Below are 23,822 nucleotides of genomic sequence, written 5' to 3'. Positions count from 1 at the left end.
CTTTGCTTTACATGCAAATGTAACTTGAATATTCATTAACAATTTTCACAATTCCACCAGGAAAATTACCGAGTACACTGTATAATAATAATCTTACAAGAAATAAGACGAACTAACAAAACTAAGCAAAAAGTTACTCTATCCAACCCTTGCATTAACTCTCTTCTCATTTACCTTACACAGTGAAATGTCCTCTCTTAATAGACAGATAATGAAGTTAATGTGAAATGAAAAATAACAAACTAATTTGAAGTTAATAGCCCAGTATTCCAAGGGGCATGGTGAAAGAATCTTCTAAGTTTTGTATTAGTCATCAAGGCTCTGAAGCTTCTTGAGAGTTGCATTTTGCATATAACACTTAGAAAGAAGAATACCATAAAGTAGACACCAAAGCTAAAGTGTAACAAGAAAAAGGGGTTGCCTCAATTACAGGAAGGATCAGTATGAAGAAATTCTCGAATGGTTGAAGGGAAGTCCAATTCTCCATAAGCACCACCATCAGAAACAAAAGCGGCTTTCCCTAAAAGCAGGTGTGCCAATCTCAAGGGCTCTAGCTTCTCTTCCCCACCACCATTCAGAAAGTGCTTGATCCACCCATCTAACCTCACCACCTCTTTCCTACACTTTGGCCCTTCCACACCAACAACTTTTTCATAAAATCCACCTTCACAGTGACAAGAACCACAATCATTAAAACTATCACCCCTTTGTTCTTGTTTATCTGATAACCCCAAAAGCTGCATTAACTGCTCAATGTCATCATCATCATCATCATCATCATCGTCTTCAGCTTCATTTACAGGAATAACATGATCTATTTGAGAAGGGTTTTGATAGGTTGCGGGAAATTCTTGGGGAAGGGAGAGGAATGCTTGAGGAGGTTCGCTGCTGTCTTGGGAGGGACAATTCTGGCTACAATTAGATTGGAGGAAGATGGGAGAGCCCAAAGTGCTTTCTTGTGTCTGAGATTCTATTGCTGCTGATGTTTGGTCTAATTTTAACCTCTTTTCAACCTGAACAACCATCGAACTTCAGAATTCAAAATTCATTAAAAAACAATGTTACGATGTTGAAATTACAATTACGCTTACGCACCTGTTTCAGTGAGGAGAAGAAATTGAAATGCGATGACATGATAGTGAGAATAGTCGAATTTTGTTCTCTATTTGTTGCTTTCCTTTATATGGTTAAAATATTGTGAACGACCCAGCAGTGTGGAGCACGCGAGAAATTAGGTCATTTCTTTATGCACCCCCTTTTTTATTTCCTTGCATCCCCTAACTTTGAAAATACCTCTTTTACCCTCACTAACATTAAAAGTCCTAATTCCTCTTTTACACTCCTAAATCTGATACTACATTTTGGATTGGTGAATCCGATGCATACAAGAATGAGCAATGAGGAATGGTTTCTTAAATCCGGTACCGCATTCTAGATTAGCCAGGATTGAGAATTTCGGAGCAGGTTCTTCTTCACGCAAAACCAAGGGATTCTCCTCTTTTCCCCTGAACTAACACAGACCTATACCCAACACCATTTGTTTGTACCTCCGTTCCATCTCGATCCTTTTTCTCTTCTCCATTCAAGCTTCATATATACACAAAACAATTTCCATTATCCTCGTCTTCTAGGATTCAGTTCTCCAACATCGCACCAATTCCTCACACAGTCACAACATTCACACGATTATAGCAACCACATTCATTCATGGTAATTACCCAAAACAGATGTAGTGAAAACGTCTTTTTGGAGTATATTTGATTTTATGTTGACATTTTTACAAAAAATAGAATAATAAAATTTTTAAGTTTATTTTATCAAAAATAATTGATTGTTAAAATTTGTCCTACAAAACTTTGTCAAAAGTATATTTTTTATTACATCATATAAGCTATAAACCTATCATCATATGAATTATTTTTCTTGACTAATCGATTTGTAATTAAAGAAAGGAAAAGTACATTTGACATTAGATTCACGGAAATATGGAGAACACTAAAAGTTTAGATTGTAAAGATAATATAATGAGAGCTAATTGTATGCATGTTAGTTTTCCGATAAATGTATGGAAATTTTCAACCTCGTCCTCCACGACCATGTAATATGACAATGGTTGTCATTGTTGCAAGCTTTATTATTTTTCCTCCTCACCTTTTTGCTTCATCCATTCATTTCTAAATTGCACGGTGGAAACCAGGAAAATTACAAGCATGCAATCATAATCTGGTAAGAAATAAGGAGAAACTGAAAAGAAAAAAGAAAAAACTATAAGCAAAAGGTTACACACACTAAACCCTTGTTTTATCTCCTACTCTTTCACTGTCAGTTAGAAATGAAATTTGCTCTCTCCCAGGAGCATGAAAGAACCTTCCAACTTTTCTGTTTGTCGTAGAGGCTCTAAACTTTCTACCACGCTCCCAATCAAATATAAACTCAGATTTAAATTAAAAATTTTGAAACTCTTTTCCCTGCAACGTCCAGTTTCAGATTACACATTTACCAATGGAATTTTTCACTGTGAGACTGTTAATAGATCACAGGACTCAATTTCAACAAACTGATTGCACATGCATAGCCAGAACTTCAGAATTCAGATTCCATCTTGAACATGTTACAGTGTTGGAATTACAATTTCATTTTCATACCAGTCAAGCGAGGAGAAGAAATTGGAATACGACAACGCCGATAATGCTCGAGTTAAAATTATGACCTAACACAAACACGTTTCTTTTACTGGAATCAACGAATCGAAGTTCAAATTGGTGGCGCCAAGAGCAGAAGAAAAAAAACCGTAAAAGAGAGAAGAAGATGGGAATTTGTAAAAAGCAAGTAACATTAAGTTGGATCGGATACACAAGATGATTATCTGAAGTACATTGCAATAACATATACTTCAACAAACAGAAATCTAAAACTCTCGAGTACACAGGTCATTCTGTTGATGCTCACTTTCCGGGGACGAAGTTGGTGGCGTAGGCCCAGGCGTTGTTGTTGACTGGGTCAGCAAGGTGGTCGGCGAGGTTCTCCAAGGGTCCCTTTCCGGTGACAATGGCCTGGACGAAGAAGCCGAACATGGAGAACATGGCCAACCTACCGTTCTTGAGTTCCTTGACCTTGAGCTCAGCGAAGGCCTCTGGGTCGTCAGCGAGACCCAATGGGTCGAAGCTGCCACCGGGGTAAATGGGGTCAGTGACCTCACCGAGAGGCCCACCGGCAATACGGTAACCCTCGACGGCGCCCATGAGGATGACTTGGGTGGCCCAGATGGCAAGGATGCTCTGAGCGTGGATGAGGCTTGGGTTGCCCAAGTAGTCGAGCCCACCCTCGCTGAAGATCTGGGAACCAGCTTTGAACCAGACGGCCTCGCCGAATTTCACGCCGTTGCGGGACAAGAGTTCGGGGAAGACGCAGCCCAAGGCTCCGAGCATGGCCCACCTGGAGTGGATGACTTCCAGCTCACGGTTCTTGGCGAAGGTCTCTGGGTCAGCGGAAAGCCCAGCAGTGTCCCAACCGTAGTCGCCTGGGAACTCACCGGTGAGGTAGGACGGGGGTTCGCCGGAGAATGGGCCCAAGTACTTGACACGGTCTGGGCCGTACCATGGGCTTCCGGAGGAGACCTGCTTGGTGGCGGTCTTCCTCATGCTGACCCTCCCGACTTCGGGGGCTGATGGGGCAAGCTTCACGGCCTTGCCAGCCAAGGAGGGGGATGAGAGTGCCATGGAGGATGCAGCAGCCATTGTTGCAAAAAACTTTGCTTTTTCTTTTTACTCTCTGCTTTCTGGTGTGGGAGTGGTGAATGGTTGGGGAGGGTGGGTGGCCTTTTATACGGTGGATGAAGCGGTTGAGCTCTTATCTTGGGCTATCTAAAACTACAATCTCATTGGGGGCTGAGATTGTGTTTGTACACGTGGCACCCTTTCAATCCACTACCGGGTTAGATTCCTCTTATGCTGTTTCACCAATGTGGGACTTCCACGTATGATTGTAGGATTCCACTAGATATTATTGCTCATTGTTATTCTATTTTGCAGGTGACCTGGAAAATGGCTTCAACTATGTGGCCATGGTTTGAGTTTGTGAGATATTTTTGGGTCCACATCCACTCTGTGGCAAGGTGCATGCGAACCACAAATTTTGAGTAGAGAAATTGTGAAAAGAACCAAGTGAAGGTTGATGGTTACGCGCGTCCATTCGGATGAAGGAGCAATTACATTACACGTCACATGAATTCAACAAACTAATCAATACGTGACTTGTTAAGGTTGGTTCACTACTTTAATATAAATAATAAATAGTTTATTTGATTTTTTTGTTTTCAAAAGAAGAGAAATCTAAAATAATAAGTTGATATAAAATAGCAGTGTTAATGGAGTTAAGTTATAGTTTACAGTTGTTTGGGAAGTTTTATTCTGCGGCCATAAGCAGTTTGGAAGAACTGCACGAGGATTTTGATCCACACATAAAAAGAGTTGTGCATGTTAGCAATGGATACTTTTACCATGTTGTTCGATTGTACATTTGATTTAGGTGAAATTCAGAGCTTATCCAAAATCTAAAATGGCAGCTTCTTATTGGATGGAAGAGGCATTTTGTGATATTCCTTTAGATAGATAAACTCTTGAGGGAAGAAAAGAAAAAAGTAAATGATATGAGATAGAAATTAAGATAGAAATCTCCAAGAGTGAATCACAGGTGGACAAATGAGATGGTTTTTCATCCCTGTTAACGGATATTATTGTGACGTGAAGTTGTACCAAATGCATTGTATAAATCATAATATTGAGGGGATAGTATTAGAATTTAGAAGAGAGTACTTGGTATAACTAATTTTGAAATGAAATTTAAAATTTGGTGATTTCACTGTTATATTTTATTCATTTTTATTTTATGTTTACTTAATTTTTCTCGTATATTTTATTTTCATTTACTTTGCCAAACACTTACTTTTCTAAAAATATTGAGATAATTTTATAACAATACGTAGAAAAAATTGTATATTTTTAATGCCAACAGAGTCAAATAAGTATATAAGAAACGTGTTAAGAAATAATTTTCTCCCAGTATAAGCTAGGCAATAGAGAATTCACGTTAAACTAAAAAGTCTTTGAAGAGCACTATTAGTAGTAGAAATAGTTATCTGACTCAATAGACCAGACCAGATAAAACTACTGACAAAACAAATAAATAAATAAACACTTTTTTCAATATCTAATTTATTATGGTTTAGAATTTCGGTCAGTTTTGCTTTTTTAACAGACTACACTTATTTAAAATCTATAACTATATATAAAGGGATTCCCTCTTTTGTATCCACATTTCATAATTCCAATTTTACCCTTTACAATTTAATTATTTATTAAATTTTTAAAAATTAACGGTTAATTTTACAAATTTTTATAAAACTATTTATTTATCTCCTTTTTCTTTTTTCTCATACTATTCATCAACAATTATTTTTTTCATATTTTCTCCATACATTTCACTTTAATTTTTATAAATATACTTTTATTTTGTTCATTAACTTAATAACATTACAATATCATCAATTATAAATATAATTCGAAAAATGCGTACACGCAGGCGCGATAGCGCCTGTGTTTACACTAGTATATATAAAAACACTCATCTATTATAATATATGAAAAAAAAAATACTACGTGATTTACTTTATTATTTATTTTATTTTATTGAGAAGTATTATTTATTAATTATTATCTATTATAATCTATATAATATATTAAAAAATTTATTTTATTATTCATTTTATTTTGTTGACAAGTGTATTAAAAGTTAAGTTTATAATCGTTTGACATTTTTAATTTCTCTTTTATTTATATTTATTTTATCAACATATATGTATGGAATGGAAGTTATTTATTTTTTTATTCATTTATTTTATGTTTTAATTTTATTTATTTTCCTGCCACATGTACATAGAATTAATTTTTATCCTTTTATAACTTTTATGATACACCAATACTTTAATTTAGGTCACGTATTCGTATACGATACTTTAGGATACCTTATCGATACTTATCAATGAAGTATCTAATTTATAAAGTCGTAGTACAGTACAAGAAAATATTTGAATAATGATCAATTTAGTAAAAAAAAAATAATTAGTCACTATATAGGGACCAATTTAAGTATCAATTTTAAAACTAAAAATTATTGGCAACTAAAATAGTTCCAAAAATTATAATTAGTCTCTAAATTGATAACTAAAATAATTTTTATTACGAATTGATTTCTAAATTGGTCACTAACATTAGTTACCAAGATTTTGACTACCAAAATAATTGGTTTCTAAATTGGTCACTAATATTAGCTACCAAGGTTTTGACTACCAAAATAATTGGTCTATAAATTGGTCTCTAACATATTTTTGGTTACTAATTGGTCATTATTTAAGAGTTTTCCTACAGTGCTACTTTTATGATGACAATAATTTATATCTTTATGTTGATAACTTTAGTACATATAGTTTTAATTTGGATTAACACAATAACAATCATATATTGATTATGTTTTTAAGAATTATTGTACTCATTTTTAATATTCATATATTACGTATCTATCACGTATTGTATCCTATTATTTTCAAAATAAATATATTCACATATCGGATACGTGTCCTATCTGATACATGTATCATATTCGTGCATCATAATTTCATTAATTGGTCATTTTATACTATTTTATACTCTCTCTTTTTTCATTTTTAGTTTTATCTTATTATGATTTATACTGTCATATGTCATACGAAGAAATATTTTTCTAAAAAATTATTTTACTTTTTTATCCATTTGATTTGTTTTTAAACTGATTTAGCCTAAAAATAATATATTTCAACTCTATCGTGTAATATCTAATAAATTATTATTTTAGCTCTTAAATAGAACTATATTACTTTCTCAAATTTAAAACTTTTATATCAATCTCCAAAATGTCAATTATGTATAAAATTGGAATTATTTTGTCAATCAATTTAATCCATGACATGCATTCATAAAAGTTATTTTGAAAATTTGTTGCTTTTTAAAATAAATAAATAAATAATTATTTCTTTAATGTGTATCCTTATACACATTTTAATTATCATTAAAAAAGTTATAGTCTATTTTCAATATATTTATTATTAAAGAATAACTTATAATTAAAATATAAACTTCAATGCCAAATTTAGGTCAATAATTTTGAGGGAGCCAAAATAATATATACTAAAAAATTTTGAATTCATCAATAATGGAATTAGAACAAAAATTTTCAGTTATTCCTTTTTTAATGTAAATAATCATATTGTCAGCAAGAAATTCATCTTTCATTTTGTTCTACAATTTTGTTTTGATAATCTTCGTAGAAAATAATAAACGAAGAATTAAAATAAGATGAATTAGACAATCAATCAAATAAAATGTTTTTAATTTGTTTATTCTTGCCAAGGATTAACATAATTCAATAATGGTTCATAAATTCTTGAAATTTGAATGGCTAGGAGCATCAATAATGAAATGTTGGAGTGAAATTTTAAACTAATCATCCTTTATCAATATACCTTTTTTAAAATTTAAGACAAAAAAAATAATTTATCACAATCTAATAAAAAAATTAGATGTAATTACTATATATATATATATATATATATATATATATATATATATATATATATATACACATTGGCGGAACTAGGTAATGACAGGGGGAGTCACGGCTCCCCCATTTTTTTTTTTTTTGAATTTTTTTACATATATTTATATATTTTTTAAAATTATATTATATATTATTTATATTAAGATTATATTATGGAAAATTATAATAAAAGATAAACAAAATTTTTTAATGGAGACATTAATTTATAAAAGAGATTAGTTTTTTTTCTGATTATAAAATTTTTCTACCATGTAAATTATCATGAAAGTGTGTGAAGAGAGATAAATACAAATTCTTGCATGATCTCTCACAGATCAAGGTTAGTATCTTATTATGATTTATGTATCGCTACCTATGGTAATTTTTTTTTAAGTTTTGAATTTATACAATATTGCTTATTTAATTAAAGTAGTATGAGTTTTGTTATGTTTTGCATTGTGATAATTGTGATTTGTGAATATAAATTTTATTTTTTCTAAATAGGCGAGTGGTGATAAATTTATATTAGAAAGATTATGATAAAAAGTAAATTGATTCCTTTTTTTCAAAGAGGAAGGTTTTAATAAAGATGAAAAAAATGCATTTACGTTAACTAAACTTGAGAAATTTAATAAGAACCAAGAATTTAAGACAATAAAAAACAAATCTCTAAAGTTCTCAGAAATCAAATTGATGATATACGAATGACTTATCTAAAATGGTATTCATGATTTGGTATAATGATATAATAACATGATATAATAGCAAATGATAGTAATATTTTTTTGAATTCTACTATTATGTGTGTTTGTTTTAAGGAAAGGAAATGAAGAGAAAAAATGAAGAGTTTTTCTTCTAAAGAAAAATTATATATAACAAATCTAATTTGGCCCCCCTACATTTTTAGTCCAAGTTCCGCCACTATATATATATATATATATATATATATATATATATATATATATATATATATATATATATATATATATATATATATATATATATATATATATATGATAATCAAGCCACAATTAAAAACTGATTATGGAAAAGTACATGAGATAAAATGAATATACAAAAGGCTCATGAGATAAAATATAATGATAATTATTAAACTAATATTTAAGTATCAAATGACACAAGAGAGAGTTGTTTTTTTTTTCTCAAAAATGAAAAAGAACAAATGAAAAATGAGAACAAAAATAATTTATTTGTGTCTAACTTCCATATTATCTTTAGAAACAAAAAGAAAACATGTGATCGTAGGAGATGAATACAATTCATGAGAGATTCAAAATATAATGAAAAAGAAAATAAAAATATCTTAATAAATAATTTTATTTTTTATTGTATTTGATTTTATGTTTTGTTATTTATTAACATTAAATATTGTACTCTATAAAAGATATAGAAAGATACCTAATTTAATTTTCATATTCTCAATATACACTACATATAATCTAAAATATTTAAAAAAAAATTGAAAATTTTTAATATACATACAAATAATTTAAAATAATTTTAAAAAAAATTGGGAGGGTCATGACATCCTCCCTTTCGCCCGTTCTAAGATTCGTCTTTGATCGTTCTATACTATTTTTTTCATTCTTAATTTTATCTTTTTACAACCTCTAATTACTTGGTCATTTAATAATTTATTAAAGAATAACTTACATTAAAGTATTAATAATTTTCTATACTATTTTTTTCATTTTTAATTGTATTCTCTTATGATTTATAATTACTTGATCATTTAATAAAACAAATTTAAAAAAAATATATTTTATTTTTATTTTTTTAAAATAATACTATTAAATAATAATATACATTTATTAACAATAAAAATTATTTATACTGCCATACAAAAAAATTTCTCCTGTATGATTTTTTTTTCTTCATCAACTTAATATAAGACCCACTTTTTTCTTATTTAAAAAGGCTTTGGGCCTTGTCTTACTAGAGGGCTCAGGGTCAACCCACTAGGGACCTCTAGAATCCCCTTTCCAGCCACTAACTCTCATTTTTGTCTCCTTTTCAAAAATAGTCCACCTCTTTTCTCTCTAGTCTGAAAGAGAAGTTCTGGTAGGATACAATAAGATCCTTCCTTAAGCTTACTAAACGTTATCCTCCGCGTAAGTAAAACTCTAACCTCATCCTCCCTTTCGTTTCTTTTCTGTTTGAAAACTTCAGTTCCACTTTAACTTCTGCTAGAGTCTTAGTTTTCGCCTCCTTTGGTCTGTTTTCCAGCTCTGTAAGTTGTAATCATGTCGTGATGCTCTTCTTTTGGGGCTTGTTCTTGGGTTAGCACCTGACAAAGTAAGGGAAGCTAGAACTCCTTCTTTTTCTTTGAAATGGATTGTACTTATTTTCGTTTTGGAATATGCTAAGTATTGTTTGATTGATGATTGCATTGAATGGGGATGAATTTCATGTTTGAGTATTTATGGGTTAGAGAATTTTAGGTTGTTTAGAATGCAATTGGAATGAGAGATATTGGTTGTTGCAATTGTTCAATTTGGTATCATCTATAAACCACTTTGAAATGAGTTTGAGAAGATAAAAGTGCAAGATACCAAATTGTGCAGTGGAGCAAGTCAAAATCTCACAACCAAAAATTATATAGTGTGGCACTACCCATTTTTTTACACTGCACATTTTTCGTAAAATGAAGGTTCCTACTTTGTTAACCGTTAGAGCTGAAATTTTAACAGCTGATCCTAGACACATAGTTCTTGACTTTGACCGGTCGGATTTTGAATCGGAGGTCTGTAGTGAGAGCAGTTTTTATCGCAAGGTCCTTGTAGTTTTGGTTGTTGACAACATTGACCTTTGTTGCTTGTTTGGTGCATAACTTTCTCTATAGTTATTCAATTAAGTTGGTTATTTTTGAATTTGGTTCTTGATTCAATCATATTTAATTTGAATATAAATACAAAACTTTTGGAGTTTTACACAAGTTGTAGTTTTGTTTCTAAAATCCCAAATTGTTTGCATAATGTGTTGTTAAGTTGGATTGAATAAAAAATATAAGAATTAGTTATGTTCCAAGAGAGATATATGTGGTATGGTTTTTAATGTGTTTTCTAATGCTTGTATGAGAATATAGGAGATTTGATAGGGAAATCCTATTTGATTTGATTAGTAGTGTGTTCATTAATGTAAGAAGTCAGTATTGGAGGTTTATCCTGATACTCTAGTGCTCATTCAAGACTCATGTAGAGTGGAATGAGTCATGTGGTGAGAGGGGCAGAAGATCTTGTCTTTAAGAGAAGCCCTAGGGTTCTTATGATGATTAAATGCACTAACCTTGCGTGGTAAGGTGAAACCCATTGACAATGACTCTATAGGTAGTAGAGGCCACCACAAGTGCAAAAACCACCAAGAATCATACATCAATGTCTAGATCCAGATAATTGAGTCTAGAGTGTCATCTTGTGTGATGGGTTAGTTGATATTGCTTAGCTTGGTGTAATTGGTGCGTTGTTCGGCAATTCTTTTGAGTGATATATATATATATATATATATATATATATATATATATATATATATATGTGTGTGTGTGTGTGTGTGTGTGTGTGTGTGTGTGTGTGTGTGTGTGTGTGTGTGTGTGAGAGAGAGAGAGAGAGAGAGAGTGTGTGTGTGTGTGTGTATTTCTTTTTCTTTTTGCGATTAGCTTACCCTTTCTCCACTTGTGTTATGTTTTCTTGTGGCGTTTTCCTTTTTGCAATGATCACCAAATATTTGGTGTGAGCAGATGTGGGAGCTCGCAGTGATCGTAGTGATCATGGAGATATTGTAGTTTAGTTAGGCTCGTTGGATTTTGCTTATGATGGAGCCCCTTTTAAAGTATTGTTATCTTGTAGTTTGTTGCTTTGTGAGCAAATTTCCAATTTAAACTAATCTGTATTTAAAGTCTGTTTATGGCATGTGTTTTGTGCCTTAGCTTTCGTGTACAGTATATTTTGGATGACTGTAAAAAGTTAATTCTGATATGCTTCTGCCTTGGCTATATTTTATTATGATTATGCGGCTTTTTATTTATTAGATTTATCTATTACATGGGATGTCACATTTTTATGGTGTTAGAGCGTGGTTCCTTAGAGTTTGTAGGCTTGTGCTTTCTTAGCTTTCGTTGTGTTTTCTTGGTCATGTTTTAGCTAAGTTTTTGGTTTATTCCAGTTAGACTGATGGTTTATCCTATGTGAGCAGAGATATGGCACCTCCTCGTATAGCTCCTCTACCCCCTTAGGGCGATGTGCTAGATCTAGCTAGGGCAATTGAGGCTACGACTACAGCCCTAACCAAACAAAGTAATGCCATTATGCAGCAGCATGAGGCTTCGATGCAGCGCCAGGAGGCATCTCTTGAGTAGCAGCAATTAGTGATGCAGTTGATAGAGGTTATAAGGTTGGCTTCTGAAGCTACTCAAAGGTAACATATGGAGGCTCTCTAGTAGTTGGAGGAGAACATGGTTAGTGGTCCTGCCTACAGTCCTCAAGCTCCACCTCCACCCCTTGAATGGAGCTTGGAAGATTTCCTGAAGCATCAACCTGCCAAGTTTAATGGCAAGACAAGTCCTGACCTAGCATACTAATGGATGAAGGACATGGTAAGAGTTTGTGCATGTTGTATGACTCTAGAGTGACACACTCCTTTGTGTTAGAGTCTTGTGTGTAAAAGTTGGGTTTGCCAGTATGTGGGTTGGAGTTTGATCTTGTGGTATCTACTTCGGCATCAAGTTTGGTTAGGACATCATCTTTGTGTGCAAGATGTCTTGTGGAGGTTGAGAGGCACATCTTTAAAGTTAACTTGATATGCCTACCTCTACAAGGGTTGGATGTGATCTTGGGAATGGATTGGTTATCTGCCAATCTTGTTCCCATCGCCTGTCAGGAGAAGAAATTATTGTTCTCCAACTCAGAGGAGCCCGAGTTGTTGTCTTCTTAGAGTGTGATGAAGGAGATCCAGGATGGTGTGCAATGCTTCATCATCTTTACTCATTTGGAGGTTGAGAAAGATGAAAGAATAATAGTGATTACTATGGTGTGGGAGTTCGAGGATGTGTTTCTTGAGGAAGTATTAGGGATACCTCCGAAGAGAGAGATGGATTCTGTTGACATGAGAAACCAAGGTGGTTTACTTCTTGAAGATTTGATGAAGATTGAATGAAGCTCTTTTGAACTATCTTGAAGCCATTACCATTGGAATGAAGCCTACATTGATGAAGGAAACGAGATTTGATGATATCCATGGTGATCAAGGTTGGAATGTGTGCTCCCCATGTAGTTACATCATTAAGAAAGTGTATTTATAGCTTGTAATTCATGTTGTAGACCTTAAAACATTAATTAGATGTAGTTTGGTCTTTATTGTGTTTTTGATCTGTTGAATGGTTTTTCAACAGGTTAAAATGTCTCTTTTAATCTATTAAATGGTTTTTCAACAGGTTAAAAGGTTGGCTGCAGTAGTCTTAAACTACAACAAATTCAATCAGTTGATTTAATTTTTAATCGATTAATTTCACTTAAGTCAAGTGAAATCAACCGATTGATTTGAAAATCAACCTGTTGAATTTTGTAACAGTTTGACTATAAAAGTTGTGATTTTCGAAAGAGAGTTCGGTTTTTTCATTTTAGAGCACGATTTGGTTCTAGAAACTTGTGGAAACTCTCTCCTTCGTGATCATAGGTGTTACAGCTGTTGAAGATTGATCTTGGATCAATTCTTGGAGCTTTTGGCTTGGTTTGAAGCTTGGAGAAAGTGGTTTGTGGTAGGCTAGGTTGTGCTACCACTGAGGTTTGATCTTTCTCAAGCTTTGTGTGTGTGCCTAGTGGTTTTCCAGGTCTGCAAGAGGGTTCTTGCTATGCTGGTGTGATTCTTGTGTGATTCAAGAGTCTTTTGTGTTGCTTTTGCATATTTTGGAAGTGTAAGGGTGGATACTTTGTAAAACTTTTGAAATAGTGCAAAGTCAAGCTAAGGTTGCCTTGACAAACTAAATGTAGCTCAGGTTTGAGTGAACCAATATAAAAATTCGTGGTGTCCTCTCTTCTCTAACCTTTCTCTTTTGCATTTTCATTTTAAAGTTTCATGAACTTGTGCTTTAATCATCTTTTTCATGTTCTTGCATGTTTTCATAACATCTGAAGCATTGAGCATGTTTGCATAATCACTTAGAACTGATCTTGATCATTCTTGAGCATTGTCTCTGGTTTAAAATTTAAATTCGCATTTATGCATTTTTCCCAGTATTTCAGTCAACTGTTTTTCAGTTTCAATCGATTGATTATACCAGATCAGAATCTGTTTAGTAAAATCAATCTGTTAACTCTGTTTTTGATCGATTGAAAGTGTATAGTTCAGTACTGTTTGCATCCTAACTTGGTGATCTATTTGATTCAATTAAAGGTGGTTTTTAGCTTGCAAAGATAGCCTAAATTTTTAACTAGCCAATTCAACCCCCCCCTTCTTGGCTTTTCAACCATTTCAAAACTAACAGAGTCCTCCATTGATTTAGTACCAGGAGCATGTCCAGTATCGATAGTTCCTTATCGTATGGCTCTAGGAGACTTGGTGGAGCTAAAGAAGCAAATATAGGAGTTGTTGGAGAAATAGTTTATCCAACCTAGTGCGTCGCTATAGGGAGCACCTATGTTGTTGGTGGGGAAGAAGGATTGTAGTTCAAGATTATGTGTGGGTTACAGGCAGTTGAACAAGCTGACTATCAAGAACAAGTATCCCATACTGAGGATAGATGATCTGATGGATCAGTTGCATGGGGCGTCGGTGTTTTCCAAGATTGATCTACGATCAGGGTATCACTAGATCTTAGTGAATGCAGAGGATGTCTAGAAGACAGCTTTCAGATCCTGATATGGGCATTATGAGTACGTGGTTATGCCATTTGGTGTGACCAATGCTCCAGCTTTGTTCATGGATTATATGAATAGGATATTTAGGCCATACTTAGATAAGTTTGTCTTGGTCTTTATAAACGACATACTCATCTATTATAGGACTTATGAGGAGCACACAGAGCATCTAAAGATAGTGCTTGGTATCTTGTGGAAGAAGCAGTTGTATGCCAAGCTGTCAAAGTGTGAGTTCTGAATTAAAGAAGTGCAGTTGTTGGAACACGTGATATTGGCGCAGGGAATTATTGTGGATCCAACTAAGGTGGAAGTTGTGATTAAGTGGGAATGTCCCAAGTCAGTAACGAAGATCAAGAGCTTTGTGGGTCTAGCTGACTACTATATGAGATTCATAGAGGGATTTTTCAAGATAGTGGTGCCACTGACACAACTCACCAGGAAGGACCAACTTTTGCTTGGACTGATAGATGTGAGGAAAGCTTTCGAGAGCTTAAGAAACGGTTGACGAGTGTTCCGGTGTTGGTTATCTCTAATGTTGGTAAACCCTTTGAGGTTTATTGTGATGCCTCTCATTAGGGATTGGGTTGTGTGTTGATGCAAGAAAGGAAGGTGATGGTGTATGCTTCAAGGTAGCTTAAAGTTCATGAGAAGAATTACCCCACTTATGATCTAGAGTTGGCAGCAGCGGTGTTTACCTTGAAGATCTGGAGGCACTATCTTTATGGTGCACAATTCCATGTGTTTAACGATCACAAGAGCCTCAAGTACCTATTTGATCAGAAGGAGCTAAAAATGAGGCAGAGAAGGTGGATAGATTTCTTGAAGGATTATGACTTCGAACTTCTATATCACCCGAGGAAAGCAAATGTGGTAGCATATGCTTTGAGTAGGAAGTCGGTACATGTGGCACACCTCATGATCAAGGAGTTGGAGTTGCTTAAGAGGTTCAGAGATATGAAACTACAAGTTGAGTTAGAACTAGATTTCATTAGATGTAGTGGCCTAAATATATCTAGTGACTTTTTGAGCCTAATCAAATAAAGGCATTCTATAAATAGTAACTTGCAAAAGGTGAAAGAGTTACTTGGATTGGATCAAGCAAAAGAGTTTGCCTTGGGTAGTGATGGTGTGTTGAGGTTCAGAGGTAGAGTATGTGTACCAGAGGATGCTGAGGTGAGAAGTGTAAGATTCGAGAAATTTAAATAATTAAATAAATAAATATTTAATAAATGTGGGTAGTTGGAGCCTTTATGACATTTAATGCGAATTATTATGACATGAAAATGTACTAGCTTAAGTGGTTGAGAGTATTTGATTGTGTGAGAGGACTTAGGTTCGAGTCTTATGTATGTCAATTGTATGTTATTTTAATATGTGTTTTCTTTTAATGTTATTTGTGAATGTGCTTAGTGATAATGTAATCCTAAAATTATAGGAATTATCACGAAACATGAATTGGTTGAATTGGTTGTGGACTTTGTAATTGAATGGTTGTGGGTTCAAACCTTGTTAAGAATGGATTTAATTTTCTTTTTGCCAAAATTTCTTTTGGCATGGAGATGAAAAGGCAGAAAACCCTAGTTGCCAAGGGAGGTAGCCTAGTGGGCTGGGAAACAACCAATAATGGTCTTTGAATGGTCATTAACACCTAATTCAAAGGCATTTTCGTTTTCCCTATCATTAACAAGCATTTAGGCTTAGTTAATGGGCTAATTAGAAAGTTTTTGGTGAAGAAAGAGAGACAAACATGAAAGGGCAGAGGACAAACGAAATTGACAGTGGAAAAAGGGGGTCTGAAGGTGTTTTGAGTGGAATTGAGAAGAACATCAAGTGCATTGGGAGAAGGCCAAGGCTAGACTAGTGGTGGCACAAGAGAAGTCTTGGTTCTTCCAAATTGAGCAAGGATTAACAGGTTAGGGGAGTTCCTTTATATGTGTATATGATCTGTACTTATTTTCGTGTTATACTGTATCAATGTGATGCCTTTGTATGATAAAAATATTGTACCTCGCAGGTACAAAAACCTGGGGTTTTGGTCAGGTGTTGATGTACCGCCTAGCGGCACCTTGCTTATCGTCAGGCGATGACTGGTACAGAGGCATTTTCTATGTCTTGAATTGGCTTGTCATGAGAGAGATTTATGGGAGTGAATTGGAATAGAAATTAGGGCAATAAAACTGGAAGGAATAGGGCACATGAATTCATTATGATTAAGGCAATGTGAGAAGTAGGATGGTGTGCTATATTAGAAGTGACTTTGTAAGAAGTATTGAATCTGGATTGGTGGTCTAATTTGTTGGAGATAAGATGGAAAGATGTAGAATACTGATTAAGAAGTGTTGAGAATTTAGATGCCTTAATGTGGGAATTGGTGTCTTTTAATCTATAAGTGGAAGAATGGATATAAATGCTAAATAGAGGGGATAATTATATGTTACTTAAAGGCACTGAATTTATCGATTGGAATTGTGACCATAATTGGTGTTGTTGGGAAGTTACTTTTATAGTGTCAATTTGGAAGTAATTGGATAAACATGTGTTGTGGGTATATAAGATTGAAATATAAGAGATGTGATTATGTGTCTGGAGTTAGGCAATAATTTGAGGATATGTAACAAGGTATTAAGATGAATTGGATTAAATTATGGTATGTTTTAGGTGCTAAAAATAGTAGCTGGGGTGCTACTGATATAGCGCCTGGCGGCACAGGAGTGGCCGCTAGGCGATAGGTTATCAGGGATATTTCCTAGAACGCGTGGCGCCTAGCGGTAAGGAGTGACCTGCCAGGCAATAGACCCTAAGACAGTGCGTCGAGAAGAAGCCTGACGCCTGGCGACAATGGCGTTCCGCCTGGCGGTCTACGCAGGATTTTCACCTAGCAGGGCTTAGGCAACGCCAAGCAATAACACTGCAGGTAGTGGGTATTCTTGTATGCATTTATGTGCTATGATGTAAAACTTGGATCAGTTGATGTTGTGCCATGAGCGAGTAGGTTCATGGATGGTGATGAACACGTGATGATATGAGTGGGGAGGTTCATATCTTGATACTTTCGTGTGGGGATACAAGCAGGGAGGTTCGTATGTTTTGTGCTCACACTTGAGAGATGCTGCAAGGGAGAGATTCGTAGCTGGTGGATCACATGTGTTCGACTACGGACGGGGAGGTCCGTAGAGTTGGACTACGAGTGGGAAGGTTTGTAGAGACAGGACCACAAGCGGACAGGTTCGTGGAAGCATCATATATCTTAAGTCTATGGTCAATTAATTGTGTGACTTGCAAGTTGAAAAGCCTTGGAGTATTAAGGTCTTGACCAAGAACTAAATAGAATAAAATAGTTGGGTGTATATTGATTTTATTAACTTATATGTTAATTATTATGAGCTCACCCTTTTTGTTTGGATTTGGCGATGATCGTGTGACTTGTCACATGGGAGTAGATGATATTCCAGGTTATATTGTGGATGCATAGTGACAAAGAGAGGGTTAGTGTGGGACTCATGACTAGGGATTTCAATTATGTTTTTGTTTTAAATTGGTGGTTTATTGGAACTTGTAATACATTGATGAACTCGTTTGTTTAATTTTAAGCGATATGAATAATTTTTAAAATTTTCCTGCATTTAGGAATTAATAAAATTATGACATTAATTTTCAATCATTATTTATTTATTTTAATTAACTAATTTCCAGTAGGAACGTTACATAATGCACACATTCTTGAGTCGTTTGATGGTCATGTTCATATATCTAATAAAGTATATTTCTTGATTGACCCTTTTTATGCCCATAACTTTATCTAATATATTCTTATAATCATGATAAGTTTATCTAGAACATGTATATTAACTTTTTCTTTATCTGTTTCATCATAAATTTTGTTATCATAAGAACCTATTCAATCTCAGACTCGTTGATACACGAAATAGGGAATAAAAGATAAGATAGTGTAACAATAAAAAAAAACAAGTCTTTCTTCTCTGTCATTTTATTCAGCAGGTTGGACTTATAATGACCATGTTTACATTGGTTGGTTCACTAAAAGATGACACATTTCCCTATAATAATAGAAAATGATCATATTATGATAGAGTCCAATTAACCAAATTAGGATAAAATATAATATGAGAGCTTTCTAGGTTTAATGAATCTTCTAGTGGGCCTTGTGGAATTAGGCCCGCTATTAATTTCCCCATCCTTCAAAACAATCTTGCCCTCAAGACTTGGTCGTTATTGTGTAGGTTGTATGTGGTTGTTGATTTTTTTTTTTCAACTGGATTTTTGGTTGGGTGGTTTGAGAGGCACGTTAGAAGCAATTCATAAGAGGTATGAGGTAGGTGAGAGGTGTGTCGTGGTTTTTAAGGGGTTCTCACTTAAAGATGTGCATGTGGTAGGTGGGTTGCGTGGTATGGCATTTAATGGTTTTCCATATGTGGAAACTTGTGGGAGAAGGTGGATGAAACAATGCAATCTCAACTGTTTGAGTGGCCAACATGACTTCTAAAGGTAAGGAAAGAGAAATAAAAGGTTGGGAAAGAGATTTTTGGAGTGTCCAAAGTATGAGTTAAGTGTTGGGTAAAATTTGTCTTGCTATCAAATGTCGAAAACAGGGTGGGTAGAGGGTTAGAAATGGGAGGAAAGCGAGGCTCTAGCGGATAATGAAAACAAAGGGGAGGCACAGGTCGATGGTAAGGTTTGAGGAGACAATTGTGCAAGACTGGGTGGACTAGGGAAATGTTTTGTCAATGTGCATGGTTATGAAAGAGAACGCAACCATTGATGTTGAAGTTGTGGTTTTGTTGAAAGTGGTTAATTGTGTTAGGTTCTGTTGAGGTGGCTTGTAACTCATGGGGTTCTATATATCAGAGGTGGTAGCATGTTGGTTAATGTATATTCTGGTGTGTCTTCTTCACTAATCAAAAGCAAAAAAACGATTAGAGATACAATTTTTGCCAGGAAAATACTTTTCATCACAATTGTAACAAACTCAACGACTCTTCTATCTTGGAGTTAGGATGAGGTAAGTTTTTTCATAGGAAAGGAGGATATGGGAGATAGATTTAGAATGGGGTGAGAATGAGGTTAGGGTTGGGATAAGAGACTTTGAGACGGTTGAGGAAGGATGTGTATGGTTTGTTTATAATGGAATTTGGAATCTGTAATTCTAGATTCCAAAGACAAATGAAGGCTATGTGAATCAAAGGATGGATCAAGTGATGGTGTTTGCATTGAGAAATTGGACAATAAGGTGGAGATAGTCTACTAAAGGTGGTCATGTTTAGTTTTTGGGTGGTTTATCGTTTATCTATGGCATTGTATAAGGCAGCAAAACGAGTTTCACTCTGGGCTAGGGTATTGTCAAATTGAGTTTAGAGGGAGTTTAATTTTTCCATGATAGTTTAAAGGGTTTCCTCCATTTCTTTGTTTGGTTTAGAAGGCATGGAGCTAGGTCAATGATAACATTAATTGATACATAGAATAAGGAATAAAAGATAAAACAGTGAAAAAAAAAACAATTATTTCTTCTTTGTCATTTTATTCAGTAGGCTGGTCTTATAAAGACCATGCCTACATTGGTTGAGACCATGTCTACATTGGTTGGGTTCACCAAAGGGTGACAATTATCCTTTATAATAACAGAAGAAAAAATCTTATGTTGATAGAGTCCAACTCACCAAATTAGGTTAAGATATAGTCTAAGAACTTTCTACATTTGATGATCCTTCTAGTGGGCCTTGTGGAATTAGGCCCATTATCACTTGTCCAATGGAGCTTTTTAACGTCTAATGCTAATAATCTTCCTTTTTTTATGATAACAAAACTATTATGAAACATGTTTTCTTACTTAAGTTGAAAGAATTATTGTTTTCTCTTAACATCGAAAACTTTTCTGATTAATTCATATTGATACCACTAGTTGATATTCTACTTGTTGATTTATGAGATTCAAACATGTATCAATATTCATTAGAGTTAATTAAAACAATAATTTTTCATAGAGTAAGCACATATAGATCCACAAATAAGTTATATAATATTGGTTATTCAATACTTGTTGATTAGTTCATTTATATCACTTGCCAATTACCATTTTTTAAGCCTTATTTTGTATTGTGAAGTCTTTTTTCTTATATGCTCCCTTACTTAAGCGTCTATACTCCCCTTCAATTGTATGTTTCTTTGTATTTCTCATTATGTCTACATGTTTGATTTCTATTTCTCCCATTTTTTGTCAATCAGCAAAGAGGTAAGGAGTAAAGGTAGAATATGAAAGCACATATATTGATTAAAATGATTTTTCATTGATAAGCTTGGATTACATAGGAAAAGATACAAATATAAATTGCAATTAAGATTGCAGAGGATGGGGAAACTAGATAAATATGAAGCACTTGGATTTTTCAATATATAATAGTGGTTTTCACTTATTATGCAATTACTATAGACATCTCTTTCATCCATTCTTGCTTCATCTCATTCATCTTCTCGGACAATGTAACATCTACAAGAGTCTTTACATCCTCTCAAGGAATTGGATTTCGAACTTCAAAAACTTCCTCTTAAGATGGATGGGGTTCAGTTTGAAGCACTTATTGTTCTTCCTCCATGAGGGTTATCTCTTCAGGACCTTCCTCTTATGGAATTTAGGGTTGCATAGCTTTCGATTTCATGCACATTAATACAATACACACAACTTTTCTATTTCCTTTAATCTAGATGTTTCATATTATAGTTTGTTATCGTATTTGTTATCGTATTTGTTATGAAGTAAGAGTTATTTGATAGTTGTTTGTAGTTGTTTCTCTTAACTTCATAATGACCTTTCATTCCCTTAGGTAGACTCTAAAGATATGAAACAACAACAAATGTTTTGTCCTTAAGAAACAATGTTGTCACATCGTTTAGAAAGAAAGTGTGAGCAGGGGTGATAATGGAGATTGTAGATTTCATATATTAAGTTGGAGTGACTGTGTCAAAGGATAAAGAGGGAGTTGGTGTGATAACATTTCATTCCATGCATCAAAAGTGTCTTCTAGAGTTATAATCTTTGAACCAATTTCTAATAGTTGATTGTAAGACCTGTATTCGTACTTGAGAGGAGTTCTTAGGCATTATCTTTCTTATTTTTCCTCAAATTCAGAGTAGGTAGTCTTAGGAGGACTAAATCTAGTACAACTTTTAGCATTGGAGAAGTCTCATACATGTGGAAATTAGCTATAACTTTTAAATCTAAGGGTATACTTAGATAGTCCATATAAAAAAGAAAATAGCTAGGGTATGTATAGACTACATGCCAGAATTTTAGCATTTTGTCAATGCTGTCTGAGTTGCCTATAATTAATCTATCTACTTTGGGTCTAAAGAAGGGTCTTATAAGACAAATGAGATTTTTATATGCATACCTTTTCCATGTTGGAGACGGAAGAGATACAATAACATCTTTAAGAAGATCGAAGTATTCTTAGGAAGGTTTGAAGTTTTCAAGATTAGGTCCAAGTTGGGTTGTTTGTTTTATTAATGGTATATGATTGATATACATGAGATGGTGGTTTGTAAGGTTTTGTACATGTGTCTTAGGTTTGTACATCGAGTTTTGGGATAAATCTAAGAGTGGTCAAATTATAAGCTTAAGGATAGGAGTTGTGCTTAGTGGTGGCCATGGTCTACCATTTATAAGTCTTTGACTAGGATGGACAGTGATTGTTTGTAATGGAATAATCAAGTTAAGAATATGATTATTTACAATTTTCATAAAGGTTAATTCATCTACAGATTAGTCAAAGCCAATTTTATAGGGAGAGTTAAGATAGTACTTTGTTCAGGACAATATTTACAGAAATTGTTTGCATAAAAGATGAAGGTGGACAAGACATATCTACAGATCACATGGGAGGTGAGAGTGCCTTTCAAGTTGTGCTTGATTTTCTTCTTCTTCTTCCAGGCAAAGAGCACCAAGTCATCATTAGATGAATTATCTTTCGCCTTTCTTTAAGTTTTGAGGGAATTGAGACCTTGGACAAATTCATCCATTTGGTAGGATTTTTAGAGGTTTCTTGCCAAGTAGTCTTTGAGAATGTTTCATCTGTTTCATCGGTCTTTTCAAGAGCAATTTCAATGTTAGAGGTCTTAGTGCTTTGTTTCCTTTGTTAGCTCTCCTTTTCTTGGATGAATATTTACTTTTCTGCAGCTCTTCTCTCTTCAATAGCTCTTTGGTTAAGGTATGAGCTTTTCCTTTAACCGGTTTGAAGCTTTCAAAAACTCCTTTGTGAGGAGTATTTTCATTTTCTTGCTTGTGGAGCCTTAACCTTTCCATATTTAGAGGTTCTAGGTTTATTCATTCTAGAGATGTTTAGTTGTATCATTTAAATGTCTGTCAATGACAATGGAAGTTGTTTCAGAGTGTGTTTGCACTTAATCATGATTTTGTTAAGTTCATCTTCCTTCATCTCATAGAATTTGACAAACACATTTTGAGTCCACAAAATCTTGTTCATTAGTATATGATGCTAGCTCCACCTCTTTTAAAATTTGTTTCATGGTTCTTATTAAGTTTAAATGAACAATGTGAGGTAGGTTGAATTGAATATCTGACATGAGATGGTAGATAATGAACTTTCCAAGTTCATTAATGTGACCTTTTTACACTTCTTTGGGAAGGAAAACTTTGTTGCGCACTTATTACCATATCTTTGCCATGGGAAAGAGGTCACGAGATGTGATTTTATTTGGAACATCCTCACTCTCAAAATCCCTCTCATATAACTTCTTCTTCGTTTCTTTGTCTTTGTACACCTTCTTCCACCCTGGGTAGTAGTGATTAGCTATTCTTTCAAACTCATAGCTTTTGAGAAAGCTTCAGGGTTCAAGGTGACTATAGTACCAAGAACGGTTGAGATAATGTTGATGTTTCCCCTGAACCTTGCGTTCTTCCAAAATTCTTTAACAATTTCAGGAAAGTTCTTCTGGGAGTCAGCAAAGTATCTTTTGATTATGCATTTCTCAAAGTTTTATATGAATGCTAACCCATAGACATCAAAGTTTGTAGGGTTGATGAAATGCTCAATCAACAAGTTGATTTCATTAGTTCTATCATAAGAGGAAGTGGATATCTCAAAAATATCAATGGAGTCAATGTAAGCCATTTCAGAGAAGGGGGAAAATGATTTTGGAGAGAGAACAAGTAGGTTTTTGTTTGAGATAAAATTGTAGAGAATGAGTGAGCAGAAAGAAATGACACGTGGAAGTGACAAGTGGAAATGACACATGGATATTTAAAAAAAATAAAAATATTATTAAAAAAAATTTAAAAAACCATGAAGTGAC

The 23,822-nt window shown here is 34.0% G+C and overlaps 2 protein-coding genes across 2 annotated transcripts; both read right to left on the bottom strand.

Moving 5' to 3' along the window:
- Positions 1–282: 282 nt before the first annotated feature.
- LOC114178146 (uncharacterized) lies at positions 283–1,270 on the bottom strand. Its single transcript, XM_028063880.2, has 2 exons — positions 1,096–1,270; positions 283–1,013 (listed from the first exon to the last, which is right to left on the bottom strand). The coding sequence occupies exons 1-2, from the start codon at positions 1,132–1,134 to the stop codon at positions 423–425; spliced, it is 630 nt and encodes a 209-aa protein (XP_027919681.1). The 5' UTR covers positions 1,135–1,270; the 3' UTR covers positions 283–422.
- A 1,545-nt stretch (positions 1,271–2,815) lies between these two features.
- On the bottom strand, positions 2,816–3,807 carry LOC114177672 (chlorophyll a-b binding protein 3, chloroplastic). The gene has a single exon (XM_028063121.2). The coding sequence runs from the start codon at positions 3,735–3,737 to the stop codon at positions 2,946–2,948; it is 792 nt and encodes a 263-aa protein (XP_027918922.1). The 5' UTR covers positions 3,738–3,807; the 3' UTR covers positions 2,816–2,945.
- Between the last annotated feature and the right edge of the window lie 20,015 nt (positions 3,808–23,822).

This window comes from Vigna unguiculata, chromosome 3, assembly GCF_037176805.1.
Source record: "Vigna unguiculata cultivar grain cowpea cultivar isolate G323 ecotype 2 chromosome 3, ASM3717680v1, whole genome shotgun sequence".
Classification (NCBI taxonomy): Eukaryota; Viridiplantae; Streptophyta; class Magnoliopsida; order Fabales; family Fabaceae; genus Vigna; species Vigna unguiculata.
Note: the sequence above shows the minus strand (reverse complement) of the source record. Positions and strands in the feature narration are given on the sequence as shown.

What these genes read in the sequence shown, in the direction of transcription:
- LOC114177672 (XM_028063121.2), bottom strand. Translation starts at nt 3,737, where the DNA reads ATGGCTGCTGCATCCTCCATGGCACTCTCATCCCCCTCCTTGGCTGGC.
- LOC114178146 (XM_028063880.2), bottom strand. Translation starts at nt 1,134, where the DNA reads ATGTCATCGCATTTCAATTTCTTCTCCTCACTGAAACAG. An exon ending in TCTTCTCCTCACTGAAACAG is followed by an intron (nt 1,014 to 1,095) that starts GTGCGTAAGCGT and finishes ATGGTTGTTCAG; the next exon opens with GTTGAAAAGAGGTTAAAATT.